Here is an 18,576-nt window from a genome sequence, read left to right as displayed (position 1 = left end):
CATATTCACCTGTGTACACATATGTTGTTCTCCCATTCGAATGAATGCTCCCAAGCCAAGCTGTCTATAATAGAGTTCATAGATTTCTTGTAATAGTCTCTATGCAAATAAAAAAGTAAATTTAAAAGAGAGAACGTTAAGTTCTTGGTGGTCAGAGATCATTTCACCTTTGTTCTTGGACCCCCAGCATCCAGTACAGTCACATCCTGACACATACTATTTGCTTGATAAATTCTAGTTAATCGAATCATAATGGAGCGAGGGCTGAAAGTAGAGGAAGGGAATCTGGTTCTGGTTCTGCCTGAGATATTTACCTTCTGTGGGGCCTTTGTGAACTGGTACTTCTTTCGGCCTCAGTCTCCTCATCTGTAACATGGGGATGATAACAGCATCTGCTTCCCAGGGTAGTTTTCAGGATCAAGTGGCAGAAGGTGTTCAAAGAACTTTTGTGGTTGTTCAGCCATTTTAGTCATGGTCAACTTTTTATGGCCCCATTTGGGTTTTGTTTTTTTTTTTTTTTTGGCAAAGATCCTGGAGTAGTGTGCTATTTCCTTCTCCAGTTCATATTACAGATGAGAGAACTGAGGCAAACAGAGTGATTTGACTTACCTAGGGTCACATGACTAGGAAGTGTCTGGGGTTGGATTTGAACTCAGAGCTTCCTTCCTGCAGCCCACCTGCTGTCCCCTGCACCACCTCGTGGCCTAACTTTAGAAACTTACTAAGTGTTGTATGAGTGCCACCACTTCTATGATGATTCTGAGGCCCAAACTCCAGGCACGTTAAATATGGAGCAAGTTAAATAGGGCCTGAGAAGGCCCTACCTGCTAAGGTGCTGTTTATGTTTTCAGCTCTGACCTGGCCTTTGACTTGGAAGGGTATGTTTTCATCCTGGTGAATGATGTCCTGACAGCTGCCAATGGCGCATACGTGAAGCAGAAACTTGATTCCAAGGTTGGTAGTGCCCCGAGGCCCCTTTGAGAGGGATTCACTAACACTGGACATTCATGTGGGGCATTGGGCAAAGTTGGGGGGGGGGTGAGGGCGCAGCTTGGCACAGGAGGGGGTCTTCACTGGCTGAATTGAATGTAGGACAGGGATATCTTCATTTTGTCTTTGTATTTCCTGGTACTGAGAATAATACCTGGTATACCCTAGGTGCTTAATAAATGCTTGTTGGTGGGATTGGGTTGGGTTCAGAGAAGGATAGAGGTGACTGAGTTTGCTCCTCTGATTTTACTGATATATGCAAGTCCCAGATGAGAAATAATCTTTCTGTTTCCACTGCTTTTCAGTTCCTCTTCTGAAACTGAGAGGCTTGGAGAGTTAACGGGATCAGGGAGACATGAAGTAACTTGCCCAGGATCACATAGTCGTGATATGTCAGAGACAGGGCCTGGATCCAGGCCAGCTCCTTGTCCTTCTATTCCATGTGGCCCCTTGTTTAGAGCCGATGAGGGGAAATATGAGGTTGGTGAAACCAGAAAGGTTCAGGACTCTGTGGGTCATAGCATCATCGGATAGGAGACTTAAAGCTAGAAGAACCTTAGAGGTCATCATCTTTTTCCTCCTCCCCTTCTCTTCCTTCTTTCCTTCCCCCTCTTCCTCCTCTCTGTTCTCTTTCCCCTCCTCCCCTTCCTCCCTTCCTCCTCCTCTTCATCCTCAATAACAGTACTAATAGCTAACATTTATATAGCTCTTTAACGTTTGCAAAGTACTTCCTATATCCCGTATCTCATTTGATCTTCATTCACACCAGCATTGTAAGATAACTGCTCTTATCATCCCATTTTACAGATGAGAAAAATGAGGCAGGATAAATAACTTGCTCAGTGTCATACAGCTAAAGTAAGATTCAAACTCTTGAGTCTTACTTATTGAAGGACTATCCATTGTCCCATCCAGCCACCCATCTCGTTTACCCTCTTGTTACAGATATGAAAATTGAGGCTAAGTGACTTGCCCAGGGAAACAAGCAGGAGAATGGGAATTTGAACCCAAGCCCTCTGAGCTCAAACCTTCTGCTCTTTCCATGCATCATACTCCATTATCTCCAGCTATTCAGACCTTCATGGTTACTGTAGAAACCGAGAGATGGCAGGATCATCATTCCCTAGCTAGAAGCAGCTACAGGGGCGATTTAACCCAAATGCTCCATTTTACAGATGAGGAAACTGAGGGGGAGTGGGTGCAGAAAGGAAAGAGCTTTTGGAGAAGTTGAGAGGTGAAAGAAGAGCTGGTGAAAGGGGTGAGAGTCTTGGGAGGTCTTAAAGGTTAGTGGGAGGAGGAGGCAGAATAGAGGAAGCTCTGTGGTCCTGCCACTGGAAGCCAAAGAAAACACTCCTGAGCATCAAGAGTGGCATTCCTAGGCTAGGCATCAGGTTTCCTGACCCAGATCCCACACAGGATGTATGGGATACCCAGCAGCCACCAGCTCAAAGTATAGATATGAAGACTTGGGGGAAGATTCTGATTTTGATTCCGTACAGAGTGAGAATGGTGTGCTGGGATAATTAGGATGGAGATTCCTACAGACAACATGCTTTGGTCTAATTAAGGCCCATGCATGACCTAATGCCTCCCCTCTGCTAATTATTTCTTATTTAGCCTGGACACAGCTTGCTTTGTACATATTTGCTTGGGTATTGTCTCTCCCATTAGAGTGAGTTCTCCTTGAGGGCAGGGACGGCCTTTTGACCCTTTTTGCATCCTCAGTGCCTGGCACATAGTAGGAACTTAATAATGTTGATTGATTGATTAAGATCAAGATGTCCTGGGTGCAAATCCTATCCCTGAACCTTACCAGCTGTGCCCACAGACAAGTCACTCAACCGCTTGGAACCTCAGGCAACCTCAAGACAAATCTACTAAGAAGCAGAAGGGTTGCAGTCTGTCACTAGAGAGGAAGTTTGCTCCTCAGGGACCTATTATTGACCATTCTAAGGAGCATTAAGATATGGTGGACAGTGCTCTGTACTTGGGGTCAGGAAGATACATGATATTTGCATTTTGATGGCAGGAGAATAAAATTTGATTTTATTTTTTTTACTACCTAAAAGAATGGGGAGAAGGTGAGAACTCAGGAAAGGTGACTACAAGATGTGTTTTGATCTTTTCTGTCATCAATGGTAGAAAAGAACTGAATGTAAACCTTTCACTTCTCAAGCAAGCATAGCTATCTGGAATTATTCTTACAGTAGACATGCCATTGGTGGCACAGTGGATAGAGTACTGAGCCTGGAGTCAGAAAGAGCTGAGTTCATATTTAGCCTCAGATATTTACTAACTGTGGGACCCTGGGCAAGTCACCTAACCTTGTTTGCTTCATCTTCCTCATCTGTAAAACGAACTGGAGAAGAAAATAACAAAATCACTCCGGTATTTTTGTAAAGAAAACCTCAAATAGGGTCACAAAGAGTTGGACTTGACCAAAAAAAGACTGAACAACAAATTAGTTGACAAAGTATATGTGTGTGTGTGTGCGCCTATATACATGTATGTATATATATATATAGAGAGAGAGAGAGAGAGAGAGAGAGACAGAGAGACAGAGAGACAGAGAGACAGAGAGACAGTGACAGAGACAGAGAAAATGTTGTGTATTATCTCATTTGAATTTTTTTTTAAGCTGAAAGAGATACCTTGAAATCCATGCAATGTTTACAGTTTAATTAATTAGTAGGAGATTCCCTTAGACCTGTTTACTTTCATTTCAGATAAAATTCCCAAACAGGAGGGTTCCTGTTTTCTTTTTTCTTTAATTATTTTATTTGTTTTCAGTGTTCTACAATCACTTCCACATATCTTCCATTTTTTCCCCTCCTTCCCCACTCCCTCCCCTAGACGGCATGCAATCTTATATGGATTCTACACATACTTTCCTATTAAATACATTTTCACCTTAGTCATGCTAAACAGAAGAATTGAAGTGAATGGGAGAAACCATAAAACAAAACAAAACATAACATAACACAAAAGAAAATAGTCTGCTTCATTCTGTGATCAAATTCTATAGTTCTTTCTCTGGATGTGGAAGGCATTTTGCCTGAACAGTCCACTGGAAATTTTTTAGGTCCTTGCATTGCTATGGAGGACTGAGTCTAACAGAAAAATTCCTCACACACTGTGGTTGTTACTGTGTACAAAGTTCTCCTGGTTCTGCTCCTTTCACTCAGCATCAGTTCATATAAGTCTTTCCAGGCCTCTCTGAAGTCTTCCTGTTCATTGTTTCTTATAGCACAATAGTATTCCATTACATTCATATACCACAACTTGTTCAGTCTTTCCCCAATTGATGGGTATCCCCCTGATTTCCAGTTTTTAGCCACCACAAAGAGAGTTGCTATAAATACTTTTGTACATGTGGGATCCTTTCCCATTTTTATGATCTCTTTGGGGTACAGTCCTAGAAGTGGTATTGTTGGGTCAAAGGGTATGCACATTTTTGTAGCCCTTTGGGCATAGTTCCAAATTGCTCTCTGACTAGATCAGACCACAGCTCCACCAACAATGAAACAGTGTTCCAGCTCTTCCACAACTTCTCCAACTTTTATCATCTTCCTGTTTTGTCATTTTAGCCAGTCTGATAGGTGTGATGTGGTACCTCAGAGTGGTTTTGATTTGCATCTATCTAATAGTGATTGAGAGCATTTTTTCATATGACTATAGATAGCTTTAATTTCTTCCTCTGAAAACTGCCTGTTCATATCCTTTGACCATTTATCAATTGGGGAATGGCTTGTATTCTTGTAAATTTGACTCAGTTTTCTATATATTTTAGAAATGAGACCTTTGTCACAGACACCAGTTGCAAAAATTCTTGGGTTTGTTTGTGCAAAAACTTTTCAATTTATTGTAATCAAAATTATCCATCTCACACTTCATAATGTTCTTTATCATTTGTTTGGTCAAAAATTTGGTCTCCATTCTCCATAAATCTGACAAATACACACTGTTCCTTGCTCCATTAATTTGTTTATAGTATCAGTCTTTATTCTTAGATTATGTACCCATTTGGACTTTATTCTTGTGTACGGTGTCAGGCATTGGTCTATGCCCAGTTTCCACCACACTGTTATCCAGTTTTCCCAGCAATTTTTGTCAAACAGTGAGTTCTTATCCCAGAAGCTGGAGTCCTTGGGTTTATCATACAGTAGATTACTATATTCATTCTTGAGTACCTAACCTATTCCACTGGTCTACCCTCCGTAGCATTTGTTTTCATTAGTTCTCTTGATATTCTAGACCTTTTGTTCTTTCAGATTATCTGGTAGTTTGGTTGGTATGGCACTGAATAAGTAAATTAATTTAGGTAGAATTGTCATTTTTATTATATTGGCTCTGCCTACTCATGAGGAACTGATGTTTTTCTACTTACTTAGGTCTGACTTTATTTGCGTGAAAAGTGTTATAATTATTTTCATATAATCCCTGGGTTTGTTTTGGCAGGTAGACTCCCAGATATTTTATGACATCTACTGTAGCTTTAAATGGGATTTCTATTTCTATCTCTTATTGTTGATTTCCTGTTTTCTGAGCCTCCAAGATGTTAGAAATAGTGGATCAGTAAGGTATGAGGTCCGGAGTGGGTGAAGAGGGTGCTTGCAGGCACCCTGACATCAGCAAGGTTTATTAACCTTTCAGGGAGAACAGAGACCAGTATACTATAAAATCAGAGATAGAAATAGGGATGGCCTGTGATTTCATTGATCTAGGTAATTACAAGGTGAGAAAACCCCCCCTGCCAATACAGGTTGGCACTAGCTCTGCACTTTTGGTTGCCTGGGATGCTAAGAGTGACTTATCCAGGGTCTCCTAGCCTGTGTGTGTCAGAGCTGGGACTTGAACTCAGGCCTTTCTGGTTCTGAGGCTGACTTCCCTTCCATCTGCCCATGCTGCCTCTTTAGATCAGACATAAAGACTCACAGAATCACAACAGTTTGGGGTCATTCAGTTTAGGGGCAAAGTCGTTCCCACTTCAGTTGGTTCTGAGAGCATCACTGTGTTACCGTTCTGTACAGTCATCCTTGATCAGAAAGGTACCCCGGGGTCATTCAGAGAACTCTCAGGACCCTTCATTTAAGGTCAAAATGTTGATGCTTAAAGGAGTAAACTTATTACCTGGAGCATTCTTATGTGAATCTCTAGCTCATTTCATTTATCAGGAATCTTTTAGAGTAGGGGTCAGTCCTTAATGTGGGGTCAGTGGACCCCAAAATGAGTTGATAGATTGTGAATAGATTTCAGGGTGTCCATGAACTTGGATGGGTAAAGTTAGTTTTTTATTTTTTATTAGCCCCAGATTAAAATTTAATTTTAATCCTTCATGTATGAATTTTTTAAAAATATTCAGAGAAGGGATCCATAGGCTTCCCCAGATGGCCAAATGAGTCCATGACAAAAAACCTTTAAGAATCTCTCTTTTAGAGGAACTTTTTAGTTCAATATGCATTGATATCATGGTCAAAAAAAGTGTTGGATTAGAAGGCAGAAGAGCTGGGTTTTAATCCTGGCTCTGCAGTTTGCTACTTATGTAACCTTTGGTAAATCACTTACCTTTTCTGGGCCTCAGTTTACTCATCTGTAAAATTCAAGCCTTGACATGGAGTGATCCCGTGATCCAGATAAATGAGGAGTTGGAGCTAGTTTGGACTTCTCAAGCAGATCAGGAGCATGACAGGTATTAGGTTCAGGTTTAATCTCAGATAATTCGTCTTTCTCCTTGATGTCACCCTCTCTGTGGAATCACAAAGTGTGAGAGCTGTAGGACCCTCAGAACCCACCTATAGGTGTGACCCCACTCAGGTCAGAAGCTAGCTCAGCTCCTTACCTCATTTGATAGAGTTCCTAAGGCTATCAATTGAGGGAATCCCTTCTACCAGTGAAATCATAGGATTTGTCCCCTCTCCTGAAAGACCACCTCCATAGCCTTTCCATACATTTCGTGCTGGTATGTCCAGTGAGCCATAGCCACAGTCTCCAGGCTGCATGTGGCTTAATGAGCATTCCAGGATGAGTAAATACCATGTCAAGGTTCATGTGATGGGACCAGAAGGTAGTCGTGGTTTACGACGGTAATTTTAGTTTTGGGGTGATAGTAATAGCAGCTGGACAGTTCCTATTAATCAGGGACCTGGCCTTAGGCTAATTAATAATCAAACAGTCTCACTATGTGCCAGGCACCATGTTAAGCCTTGGGGATGCAAAGAAGGGGAAAATCACAATCCCTACTCTTGGAGGACCTTGCCTTCTTAAAGGGGAGACAACGAATACATATAAGAATATGTGAGGCCACTAGCATCCTGGGGTGGGGTGGGGTAGTCTTTTGCCTCACAGAAATTTCCTTTCTGCTTAGAGGTTTAATGAGCACAGCAGCCCAGCTGCCATCTTCTTTTGGGGCATCTTTTCTGGTCCCTCCAGGTGTTAGTACATGCTGTCTCCTGAATGACTTCAGCTGTACCCCCAGAAGCCCAGCTGAGAGAGAGTCTGGGCTATTTATTTATTTCCATTTAATTGAATGAGCATTCGTTAAGAGCCCATTGTATACCAAGTACCTTGCCAGGAGATAGACCAAAAAGGGGTGGAGTGTGTGTGTGTGTGTGTGTGTGTGTGTGTGTGTGTGTGTGTGTGTATGTATGTATGTGTGTGTGCGTGCACGCACACTGGAGGTTCCAGACACTTGTGAAGAAGGCTTTGGTTCTCCTCACCCAAGTCACACCTGGGTAGAACTTTACTGGGAAATTGGAGTCATAGTGATCCAATCCCCCTCTTATAACTGTAGGGAAAGGCATTACAGAGAAGTCTTCTCACATACTCTGCAAAATGTCCTGCTGGAAAGGCTCCAACCAGCCTTACTTGGATTGAATCAATCAGCTAATCCTCAAGCATTTATTAAGCACCTGTTGTGTGCCCGGTATTGTACACTGGGAACACAAAGAAAGCCCATTACATTCTCCTTAGAAAGGGAAGGGCAGGGATGTATTGAACATGAGCTCTCTTCCTAGATTGTTTTAGGAAGGAAGACCACTGAGGATCTAGAGGTTTCTCCAGCCTCAAGCCCATCAGTGGCCTGTTACATCCCCAGCTCCTTTCAGAACATCCCTCAGCTCTCACCTCCTGCATGAGGTCCTTTCTGAGCACCTCAGTTGTTTGTGCATCGATGCCCCCCTCTCTCCTTCTGCCTCTCTCCAGTTCTCTGTCTCGCCCTCTCTCTTCTCTCTTCTCTCCTCCTTCTCTTTTCTTCCCCCTCCCCCATTATTTTGTCTGTCTTTACTTGGTGATGCATGTTTCCCTCCCCTGCAGCGTAAGTTCTCCAAGGGCTGGGGCTGTTCTCATTTTCTCTTTTGTGTCCCCAGCATCTAACACAGGATCCTGCATGTTTTTATTATGTGAAAGCTATTTCATCCACATGAACGATTCTCACTTTGCTGATAGATATCAGCTGCTCATTTGTGATGCAGAGTCTTAGAGAGCTTTCTGGGGACCCTGAGAGGTTCAATACCCAGGTCTTCCTGACTCATGCTGAGTCTGTTAGCCATTGTGCAGGCTGTCTTACCTCACATATTTTTCAGTCATTTTCAGTCATGTCCCACTCACTGGAATCCCATTTTCAGTTTTCTTGGCAGAGATACAGGAACGATTTGCTATTTCCTTCTCCAGCTCATTTTGCAGATGAGGAAACCGAGGCAAACAGAGTAAAGGGACTTGCCAGGGTCACACAGCTAGAAAGTGTCGGAGGCCTGATTTGAATTCAGGAAGATGAGTCTTTCAGCTCTCTGTGCGTTGTGCTGGCTGTCCTCAATTTGCACACAGTAGACATTTAATAAGTATTAAGAACAGGATTTATAAATCTTATGGGTTTTAAGCTTTGTCCTAAAACGCTAGAGTTTATTTGATTTTTCACCACCCCATCCCACCCCACTATATTTTATTTCTCTCTGTAAATATGATGTAGGTTATTGCTCTCTCTTTGGGGGTTTTCCTTGTGTCAGATTTGCAGAGAGAGAGAGAGAGAGAGAGAGAGAGAGTGTAAGACACAGACAGTAAGAGGGAGAGAGTGACTGTGAGAGTGACCTGGCCTTGGAAGGTGCTCTAGGTGCTCCCTGGCTCAACCCTGTTTCTGTTTCCTTTCCTAGGAGCTGGGAAAGTATGGCCTCCTCTACTACAATGCACTGTTCATGATCCTCCCTACCATGGCCATCGCCTACTTCACCGGAGATGCACAGAAGGTAGGCTCCACTTGTTACTCATGGATACACACCCACTTTAGGCTCTCAGGGTTTTTTTTTCAGGTCCAAAAGGGAGGCTAGTATGTTGGTAGTGAGGAATGTGTTCATCAGGTGACCACAGTGGAGAGTCTTCTTCCCAGACTGCTTTGCCTGTGCCTCCGTGGGAGACGGTGCCAAAAAGCCTCAGAATAGCTGTTGCTAGAAACATAAATAGCACCCTGTCAGCCAGGACACTTTTGGGGGAAGGAAAAGGAGAGGGAAAATTTTCTGGAGGAAGAATTTTCTGGGTAGAGGCACAGAATAGCTGTAGAAGGACACTGACCTTGAAACACTCACACTGAACTTTCCATGCCTCAGTTTCCTCATCTGTAAATTGAGGGAGCTGGACTAACAGGCCTCTGGGGATGCTTTAGCTTCTGGATCTGTGATCTAGAGGTTGTGAGATTATTTAAACCCCAGCAGAGCCCCAAAGCTTTCTCCTTCAATCTATTTTCTGTTTTGGCTGTTGGCCCAAGAGGCCTGGTTTATGGAGATGGAGCCCCACTCGGGCGCCTGACAGCATAAGCAGCAGAGAACTGTCGTCACCAGCGGTTTACTTTTAGGATCTAATAATCCTTGTTCCAGTTCTACAGATGTTTAATTGGCTCTCTGCCATGCCTTTACAGCAAGCCTACACTCAGGAAGGAAGGATGTCCCCATGCTGGTAGAGTTCCTGGGGTATCACAGATGAGATGGAAGCTGAGGTGTTGTTTTGTCAATAGTTTTTGTTTTATTGATATGACTTGCTTTTTCTACTAAGGTCGTTTTCTGATGTAGCCCCCTTCCTCTCCTTACCTTGCAATAGAATCTTCATTCTTTTTTTTTAAAATTAAGCAAAACTAGCAAATACTCTGGTCTATGTATATTCTGGTCTATTTACTATTCTGCATCCATGGTCTGCCATCTTTCTGCTGAGAGGACAGAAGTGCATTTCTCATCTCTGCTCTGAGATCAAGGTTTTCGGTTCCTGTGGAAGGGACCTTAGCAGTCAGCTTTGTCAGAAAAGGAAGCAGTCCCAGCCAGGGGAGAACCTGCCTAAGCTTCCACTGGTCCTAAGTGGCTTGCTGCCTTGTCACCCCTGCACCAGATGGCCAGCCGCTGTGTTCATCAGGCTTCTAGAATTGTTCTAATTTCCAGGACTGTAGTCTGCTGGTTTTGTCCTCTTCCCCTCCTCCCTTTCTCTTCTTCTTCCTTCACCCCTCCCCCTCTTTCTTCCTTTCCTCCTTCATTCCCTCTTTCTCCTCCTCCCCATGCTTCCTCACTGTTGTTGTCTCCAGGGGTGGTTAGGAGTTCTTATGTCTTAGCAGATGTAGAAATGCTAAATGGTTGTTGCAGCAAATAAACAAACCACATCCTCAGCGTTCACTATATGCTTTGTTCAAAAAATCGCTCCTTAGACCAGTGAGGGTTGCTCCCAAGCCTGTATGTCTCCTATATGGTGGGTTGTTTATGGAACAACTTTTCTTTTGTCTTTTTTAAAAAGAGCTATCATAAAATACTCTTAAGACTTTCTTAAATTTGACACCCGTCAATCAGTCGATCAACAAGCATTGGTTAAAATCACCTACTGTGTGTCAGGTACAAGAATAAAAAGAGTGTATATTCTATAAGGGAGATGACAAATACATCTATAGGTCTATAGAAATACAAAGGCAGGGGATTGGGGTAGGGGTTGGGCTGGAGCCTGATCTGCGAGGACTTCTTGTAGGAGGTGGTGCTTAAACAAAGCCTCCCTTTGATGAAGCATCTGAAGATCCAAGAGTAGAAAATAATGATGATTATTTCAGGTGGTGCCCTGGCTATCCGAGATGGATGGCCCCGGAGGGGTTCAGTCCGTCAGCGCAGGCTCTTTGACCAAGGAAGCAGACTCTAGCACTTGGACCATCCTGAGCCTAAATTCTGAAGGGTGGGCATGAGTTCGGAAAAGTACATTTTTATATATGTCTTTGGTTTTTTCATCTTCCGTTTGACTCCTTCCCTGGTCCCCTCCCAGGACATTTCATAAAGCAAAGAATATTTGGGCCTAACATTTATACAGCACTCGAAGGTCTGAAAGGCACTTTACACACATTACATCATTGGATGCTCACAATACCCCATTTATGGATGTGGAAATCAGAGAGATTGAGCGATTTGCCCAGAGTCATAGTATTTTGAAAGGCATCTATGGTGAGAGGAGTTTTAAGAGGCAAATGCTGAGATATCTGGAGACCACAAAAGCCTGGGATTTGTCTGTTTGCGTTGAAAATGGCAGGCACAAGCATGACTGTCCAGCTGGCATTTCCAGTATCTACCAGGTTAAAAGGCCACAGGGTAAAAAAATAGAAATCTTCGTTTAGTTTGGTTACGTGAATGGTGAGCTGGCCTGTGTAAAGGTGCTTTGTAGTCAATCAGGCAACAAGCATTTATTAAGCATCTCTTGTATACTGGGTATCATGCTAAGCACTGGCGATGAAAAGAAAGGAAAAAACGGTCCCTGAAGGGGAGAGACAGCATGCAGACAGCAGCGTACAAACATATGCAGGTTTGTTGGAGATAACCTCAGGAAGAAGGCACTGAGATTCACAAGGACTGGGAAGGGCTTCTTGGGACTTGAAGGGAGCCAGGGGGTAGAGATGAGGAGGGGCAGAGTGCCAGGCATGGGAGCAGCCAGGGAAAATGTCCAGTGCTGAGAGGCAGAGGTGAGGCACTGCAAGGAAGCCAGGGTTGCTGGATGGAGAAGTGTGTGTGTGTGTGTGTGTGTGTGTGTGTGTGTGTGTGTGTGTGTGTGTGTATGTGCAGACTTCAGTAAGGTAGGGGTGGGGCTAGGGGCAAATAGTTTTGCCAGAGGATAGTACTTTTTATACCAACAGTAACAGAGAGCCACTGGAGCTTACTGAATAGGCAGTGACAAAGTCAGACTCGATTTTAGCAAGATCAGGTTGACCTCTGTGTCCTATTGGAGCAGGGGATGGATTGGAGAGGGGAAGGCTGGAGGCAGGCAGACCCCTCTCCTCCAACAGGTATCAACATAACCCAGGCTGAAGGTGACCAGGACCAGCACTGGGGGTGGCAAGGTCAGGGAAGAGGGGCATGTAGAACAGAGGTTATGAAGGCAGAATCAACGGGAAATGGGAGGGGACAGTGAGGAGTCCAGGATGATACCTGGGCCATGAGCTTAGGTGACTAGAAGGAAGGGGTACCCTCCACAGTAACAGAGAAATCAGGAAGAGGTGAATGGTTTGGGGGAAAGAGAATGAGTTCGGTTTGGGGATGTGCTGAGTTTTAGTCCAGGTGGCAGTTGGAGTTTCCAGATTGGAGTCTTAGGGCAAGATAAGGAGATCTGAGAGTGAGCACCATAAATGGCAGCTATCCCAGCTCCCTCATGGCTTGGGTTTAAGGCATCCACAGGAGCCTTTTCTTGAAGTCCAGTTTAGGGTCAGCCTGGAGGCCCTTCCGAAATCTCCGCATCCTTGGAATTACTTGGCATCTCCTTTATCTGTATTGTTTATTTACTTGTCTTAGTAATTATTGGTTCCCCCAGAAGAGAGGCAGGAATTACTTTGTCTATATGTTCGCATCCCCAGAGTGTCTGGAACATAGTGGGCACTTGATTTTACCTGTTCTTTGTGTTTAAAGATATAGAATCCCAACTGAAATGCTTTCGTCTGCTAGTAAAATTTCCCAAATTGTAGTGCATTCAAAAATATTTTTAAAGCACTAACTTCAGAAAATGTTTTTTTCCCAAAAAACCAGTTAACCTCTTCTGTGGGAGAGCACATAGCTGTCAGAAGGGAGAGAAAGGTCACAACCCCCAGGGAGCTATATTGCCAGCAGTGTTTGATGATTTTGTCTCCTTGCATTTCTAGGTAAAGCTACTGAGATCTCTTTTGTGCCTCTGGTGTTTTCACCCTTAGTTAAGATTTGTCCCTGGCAGTTTTATGTGGGCCTTTATTGGATTTGGGCCCTGGGCTGGACCAGCAATTGCACTGGGAGAATTGGAGGCAAAAATAAGTGAATTTCGTGAATGTTAGCTTCATCCTCCCTGCCTCCTTGGCTTAACTAGGATGGTGACCCACCTTGTCTACAGAATAGCAGTAATAATTAATGATGATGTTGATAGAAGATGCTCTTTGGGAGTCAGCGTGGCATAAGGTGCAGGAGGTGGAGGCAAACCCCCTGAATCCTAACCTAAGGGACCCTATCATTTATCTGGGTGACCTTAGACAAGTCACATAACTTTTCTGTCTCTTGCTCCATCTGTAAAATAAGACAGTGGCACTTGAGGACCTTCCAGGTTCCTTTCAACTCTAAAGCTAAGATTTGTTGAGTTGTAAAAAAAATCAGGAGGCAGAAATCATCTCATGTGAAGGAGAAGTTTATTAATGAACTGTCACATGCAGTAGCCAGAGCACATACATGTAGGCTGAATCCATGTTCATAGGTGGCCCAGATAGCAGGAGGCCCTGGAATGGAGGTGGGGGGTGGGGTAGGCTTCCTGTAGAAAGTGAGATTTTTGTGAAGACTTCCAGGAGGCTGGGGAGCTCAGTAGCAGACCGAGTTCCTGAACTGGGGAGCTGGGTCCATTGTTGTGTGCCTGGCCACTAGCACAGCTTCTGTGCCCATAATAATAGGTCCTGGACAAAATTTCAGTCTTATTCTCGCTAAAATGAATATTAGTTAAGTCTCCATTGTGTGCCTAGGATTGTGATATGGAAATAGGGGATGCAATAGAAATGGAAGACAAAGCTTGTCTATATATTTATGTGAAACAGAATATGAGTCTGTTTGATTGGGACCTCAAGTATGGGATGCCTACAAGTGCCACCGAATTATTCTTGTAGCATCATGGAAAAGCCACTGGACGTGGCATCTGAGATCTCTGTGGAACTGGAAGGATCTCTAGAGCAACATTTTTCTTTTAGAAATAAAGAAAATGAGGCTGAGAACAAGGTAGAGACTTGGCTTAAGGCCATAAGCAAAGGGCTAAATGTCAGAGACAAGGTTTGAACCCTGGCTTTTCTGACCCCCAGTTGGCTCTTTCCATCCTGATGAGCTTTGGGACTCTGGGCTACTTACTTTACCCTTCCTGAAAAGGGCTAATAATTCTTGTATTCCGCCTTTGCCCTGGTCATTGTTCCATATCTGGGGCATTCTGAGTTTCAGGTAATTTATTTACATTCAGTAAGCCTTGGGCAAAAAGACAGTCCACTAGATGAAAGCAGATAAAAGTCACCTGCGCCCGGAGACACACCAGTTCACAAGAACATTCCCTGGAGTCTCTGAGGAAGTTCCCTCCGAGTCCTAGAGTTCTCTTTAAAAACTCCTTGTGCAAAGGACATACACCTTGATCCTAGCTCCATCCACATGGGCTGAGTGAACTCAAAAGGCCCCAAGTTGATAGGATAGGGGTGGTAGGGGGTGGTAAATGGAGCCACCCTTGGTCCACTGGCCTCCTGCCCCCCCAACACACTTTGTGAATTCCGTTTCCTGAGATGCTGTCCCAATGAGTCAGTCCCTCAGTGGCGGCCTGCTGGGGCTGAGTCACTCTCCTTTGTTGACCTGTTCCTTGGAAAGCTGACTTGATTTCTTGTCCCTTACATTTTCCTTAAGCTCTTCCAGCTTGTCTGGCAGAGATCTGGAGACCCAAATTCACCTTCATACCAAGATGAGCTACGGGAGGAGGACTTTGTGGGTCAGGGAAACCTCCTTAGGGCCTGGGATTGTGTAGAAAAGTCCTCCTGGAAGTGTGTGGGCTGGGAGTTGAGTTTGGTCATATGCCAAGTAGAGCCTGAGGGAGTGGGGCCAGAAGGGACCCAAAAGTACTGGGAAATCTAGGTGTATATGGCCAGGCTGGGGCCTTCAGAGATGGCCAGAGTCTGGAGACCCTGGGGCAAAGAATGCAGACTGGAGGTGTCCAAAAGGCAGGCAGGCTGTGTCCTGGAATCAGAAGGGAGACATCTGTTACAAAGGAATCAATGGGCGGTTTGTGTGAATCAGGCAGGCAGGAGTCCTGTGCCAGGCGCTGGGTCCTGGGTTGTCTGGAAACTGGCCTCCTCCTGAAGGGAGCCCAGGCGTGCTTTCAGCCCAAGATACTGGAAAAGGGCTCCTTGGCTGATACGGGGTAAGTGTAAATGAAATGTCTGGCAGCCGTTTTATCATACGTGTATATCTCCATACATGTGCAGAAACATTCGCTTATTATATAGACATGTTTGTTACACATTTAGTTTATGTAAATTGATTTATTATAAATTAGTGTATCACATAGCATATCTAAATTTGTTAATTATACAAACATTTAGTAATTATATGCATTGTAATTACAGTTCATTAGAATTGGTTTCCTTTGTAATCCTAGGTGATTATTTTATGCATTTAAAAATATGATTGTGAGAAAGGGTGCAGAGGCCCACCCAGATTGCCAAAGGAGACCAGGTCATCAAAAGAAGAGTTAAGAATCCTCTGCTCCAGGTTCCTCCTTTGTAAAATGGGGATGAGCCGCTGCTTCCAGTATTTGTGAAGTGCCTAGGACAGCGCCTGGCACACAGTATCTGTTGTCGTTCAGTCATTTCCCTCGTGTCTAGCTCCTCATGACCCCATTTGGGTTTGTTTGTTTATTTTGTCACAGAGACTGGAGCGGTTGGCCGTTTCTTTTTCCAATACAGTTTACAGATGGAAAACTGAGGCCAACAGGGGGAAGTGACTTGCTCAGTTGCACAGCTAGGAAGTGTCTGATGCTGGATTTGAACTCAGGAGATGAATCTTCCTGACTCCAGGTCTGGCACTCTGTGTCCGTATTAGAATTTAGTCCTAGTAGCAGCGGCAGCAGTAGTAATAGACAGCTAGGTGACAGAGATCACTGAACTTGGAGTCAGAAAGACCTGAGTTAAAATCCTGCCTGAGACACACACAGATGTGTCACCTTGGGCAAGTCATTTAACCTTCATCAGTCTCCGTTTCCTCATCTCTAGAATGGAATAAAAATAGCCCCTAGCTCTTCGTTGTTGTGAGGATCCAATGAAATAATTGTGCGAAGGGCTTAGCTCAGGGCCTGGCACATGGTGCTGCCTGGCATTGTTAACCTGTTGGATGTGCTATGTGCAAGGTGTGGCTGTGGAACTCATCACAAACGCTAATCATGTTTAATTGTAGGGTTGTAGGGTATAGATTTGGAGTCATCTGGTCCAACCCTCTCACCTTTACAGATAAAGAAAGTGGGAGCCAGAGAGGGCAGCCAATCAGACTGTGCCAGATGATAAGTAACAGAATGTTATTTGAATCTGGCACCTTCTGACTCCAAATCTATTTACCTTTCGAAGTCCTAAGGGACTAGTTTGGGGAAAAAAATATCCCTGCTTGAGAGAGAGAGTGAGAGAGTTTTGAAAGTCATGGGTAGAATTTATTGCATACTTTTGTTAATCACAAGTCTATGAGACATGTATCGCCAAGCAGAGCAAGAAAAATAAAATGAGGTGCTCATGTTAGAGGGAATCCTTTCTCTTCTGCCATGTGGATGGACATTTTTTTTCTTGGTGTTTAAATTCAGAATAAAAGTATTAACTTTAAAAAAGGAAAAAAACTGCTCTTTTTTGGCAGAAAAAAAACGAAAAAAGCTTTTCCTTGTAGTCATTCCGCCAATCCCTTCTTCCTGGTGCTAGACAGCTATTAAATCTTCAGGGGGATCCAGAGCCCTGCTCCATTTATAGTTACCTTTTTTGCCTTAGTGGATGCCCAAAGAGAAGGTCTGGGGCTTCTCATTTTATTCTGACAAAGGGGACTGAAGGCAGCTCACTGGCCTTCCACTAGTCCCTCAGCAGGCAACCACTGGAACAGCTGAGTTCTAGACTCTCAGGGGCCTGGCTCCAGAAGATTTGTGCTGGAAGGAAGCAGAGCTGCGTCTAGTGCTCCCCTGTGCCCCTCATACTTGTAGCGTTAGGCCAACTTAAGGCCCCCTCCTTCCTCTTCCTACCTCTCCCTTTCTCTTTTAATCTCGCCTCCCTTTGAAATGTCACCTAATTGGAAGAATTGTCATAGGATCTAGAACTTCCACTGGAGAGGACCTCAGAGGTTATCTAGCCTGACCCCCTTGTTTACAGTGAAGCCAAGGCTCACTGGGGTCCAGTGACTTGTCCAAGGTGCTCACTAACAATGATCGACACCCTTGACTTGGCATAGCTGCTCTTTGAAGAAAGCAAGAACTCAGCTGCCTGGATCTTTGCCAGGCCATTCAAAAAGCATTTATTAGGCACTAGCTGTATGCCAGGCCCTGTACTAAGTGCTGGAAATACAAATTCAAACAAAAAGACAGCCCCTGCTCTCAAAGAGCCTTAGTCCAGTGGGAGAAGACAGCACTTAACCGGGCACTGAAGGGCGAGAAGGCTGCTGGGGAGTTGGGAGAAGGGGAAGGAGTGAGGCAGGAAAACCTGGGTCCCAATCCTGCCTCTGAACCCTAGGTACGCTATGATTGGGTGGCAAATAATCTCTTAGTGCCCTACGCAAGAGATGTCAGACTCACTGCCCGAGGTCACCAAACTCCAGACTTCCAGCTAGAGACAGATTAAAATCTAACTGGGAAGTGTTTAGCAAAATAAAGAAAATACCAAAAAACCAACTGTTTCAGTTGGATCCCACTGCCCTAGGCAGCTCTGTAATGTTCAGCTGTTGCTGATCTGCTCTAATGGAGGACATTTCCTTACTGGGAGTTCCTTTTTGCCAGTGAAATTGGAGATAGGGTCAAAGGACAATCCTTCCCTAGACTCAGTGCTTGGTGCTGGGCATGTAAAGGGAAAATTAAAATAGGGTTTGTCCTCAAGGATTTTGATTTTTAGAGGGGAGCAGTGGACCCCGTACACAAATATATAGTAGAGGTGGGTGGGGTATGCATGAGCACCTGGGGGAATCAGCAAAGACTTCCAGTGCTAGGTGCCCCTAGAGCAGATAAGAAGACCTGGGCAGGGAGGAGAACATGGGCATACAGGTTTATAGCCCTGGGAGTGGGCACAGAACAAAAGCCACAGGATTGGCTTTCTTCTTACCTTAAAAAAAATACAATTTTCTATTCCAGGTTCCTAGGGTCCTCAGCCTGCCAGAAGTGATAGAATTTGCCTTCAGTTTCTACTTATAAAAACATTCTTCCTGTATTCTAGTCTACGGTGTCAGGCAGAGGCCAGCCTGCTTTATACTAGGAAGGAATGAAAGCTACTTGAGTAGCCAGCGCTGCCAAAGGTGGGGCAGGCCTCTGTTCACTGAGCAGCTTTGCTGAGTGTCAATTAGTCCAGATTTGTATAGAAATCAATGAGGTGCTGTTGCTAGGTCAGCTTCGTGCACA

At 44.3% G+C, this 18,576-nt stretch overlaps 1 protein-coding gene across 1 annotated transcript in view; it reads left to right on the top strand.

The window, feature by feature from the left end:
- Positions 1 to 18,576, top strand: part of SLC35D1 (solute carrier family 35 member D1) — a 53,551-nt gene that overhangs the window by 9,696 nt on the left and 25,279 nt on the right. Inside the window, exons 7-8 of the mRNA XM_072649784.1 lie at positions 852 to 954; positions 9,135 to 9,227. Of these exons, the coding sequence (XP_072505885.1) occupies positions 852 to 954; positions 9,135 to 9,227 (196 nt within the window). The remainder of the gene's footprint in view (positions 1 to 851; positions 955 to 9,134; positions 9,228 to 18,576) is intronic.

This window comes from Notamacropus eugenii, chromosome 2, assembly GCF_028372415.1.
Source record: "Notamacropus eugenii isolate mMacEug1 chromosome 2, mMacEug1.pri_v2, whole genome shotgun sequence".
In the NCBI taxonomy this organism is placed as follows: Eukaryota; Metazoa; Chordata; class Mammalia; order Diprotodontia; family Macropodidae; genus Notamacropus; species Notamacropus eugenii.
This window is presented reverse-complemented; position numbering and strand designations above follow the sequence as displayed.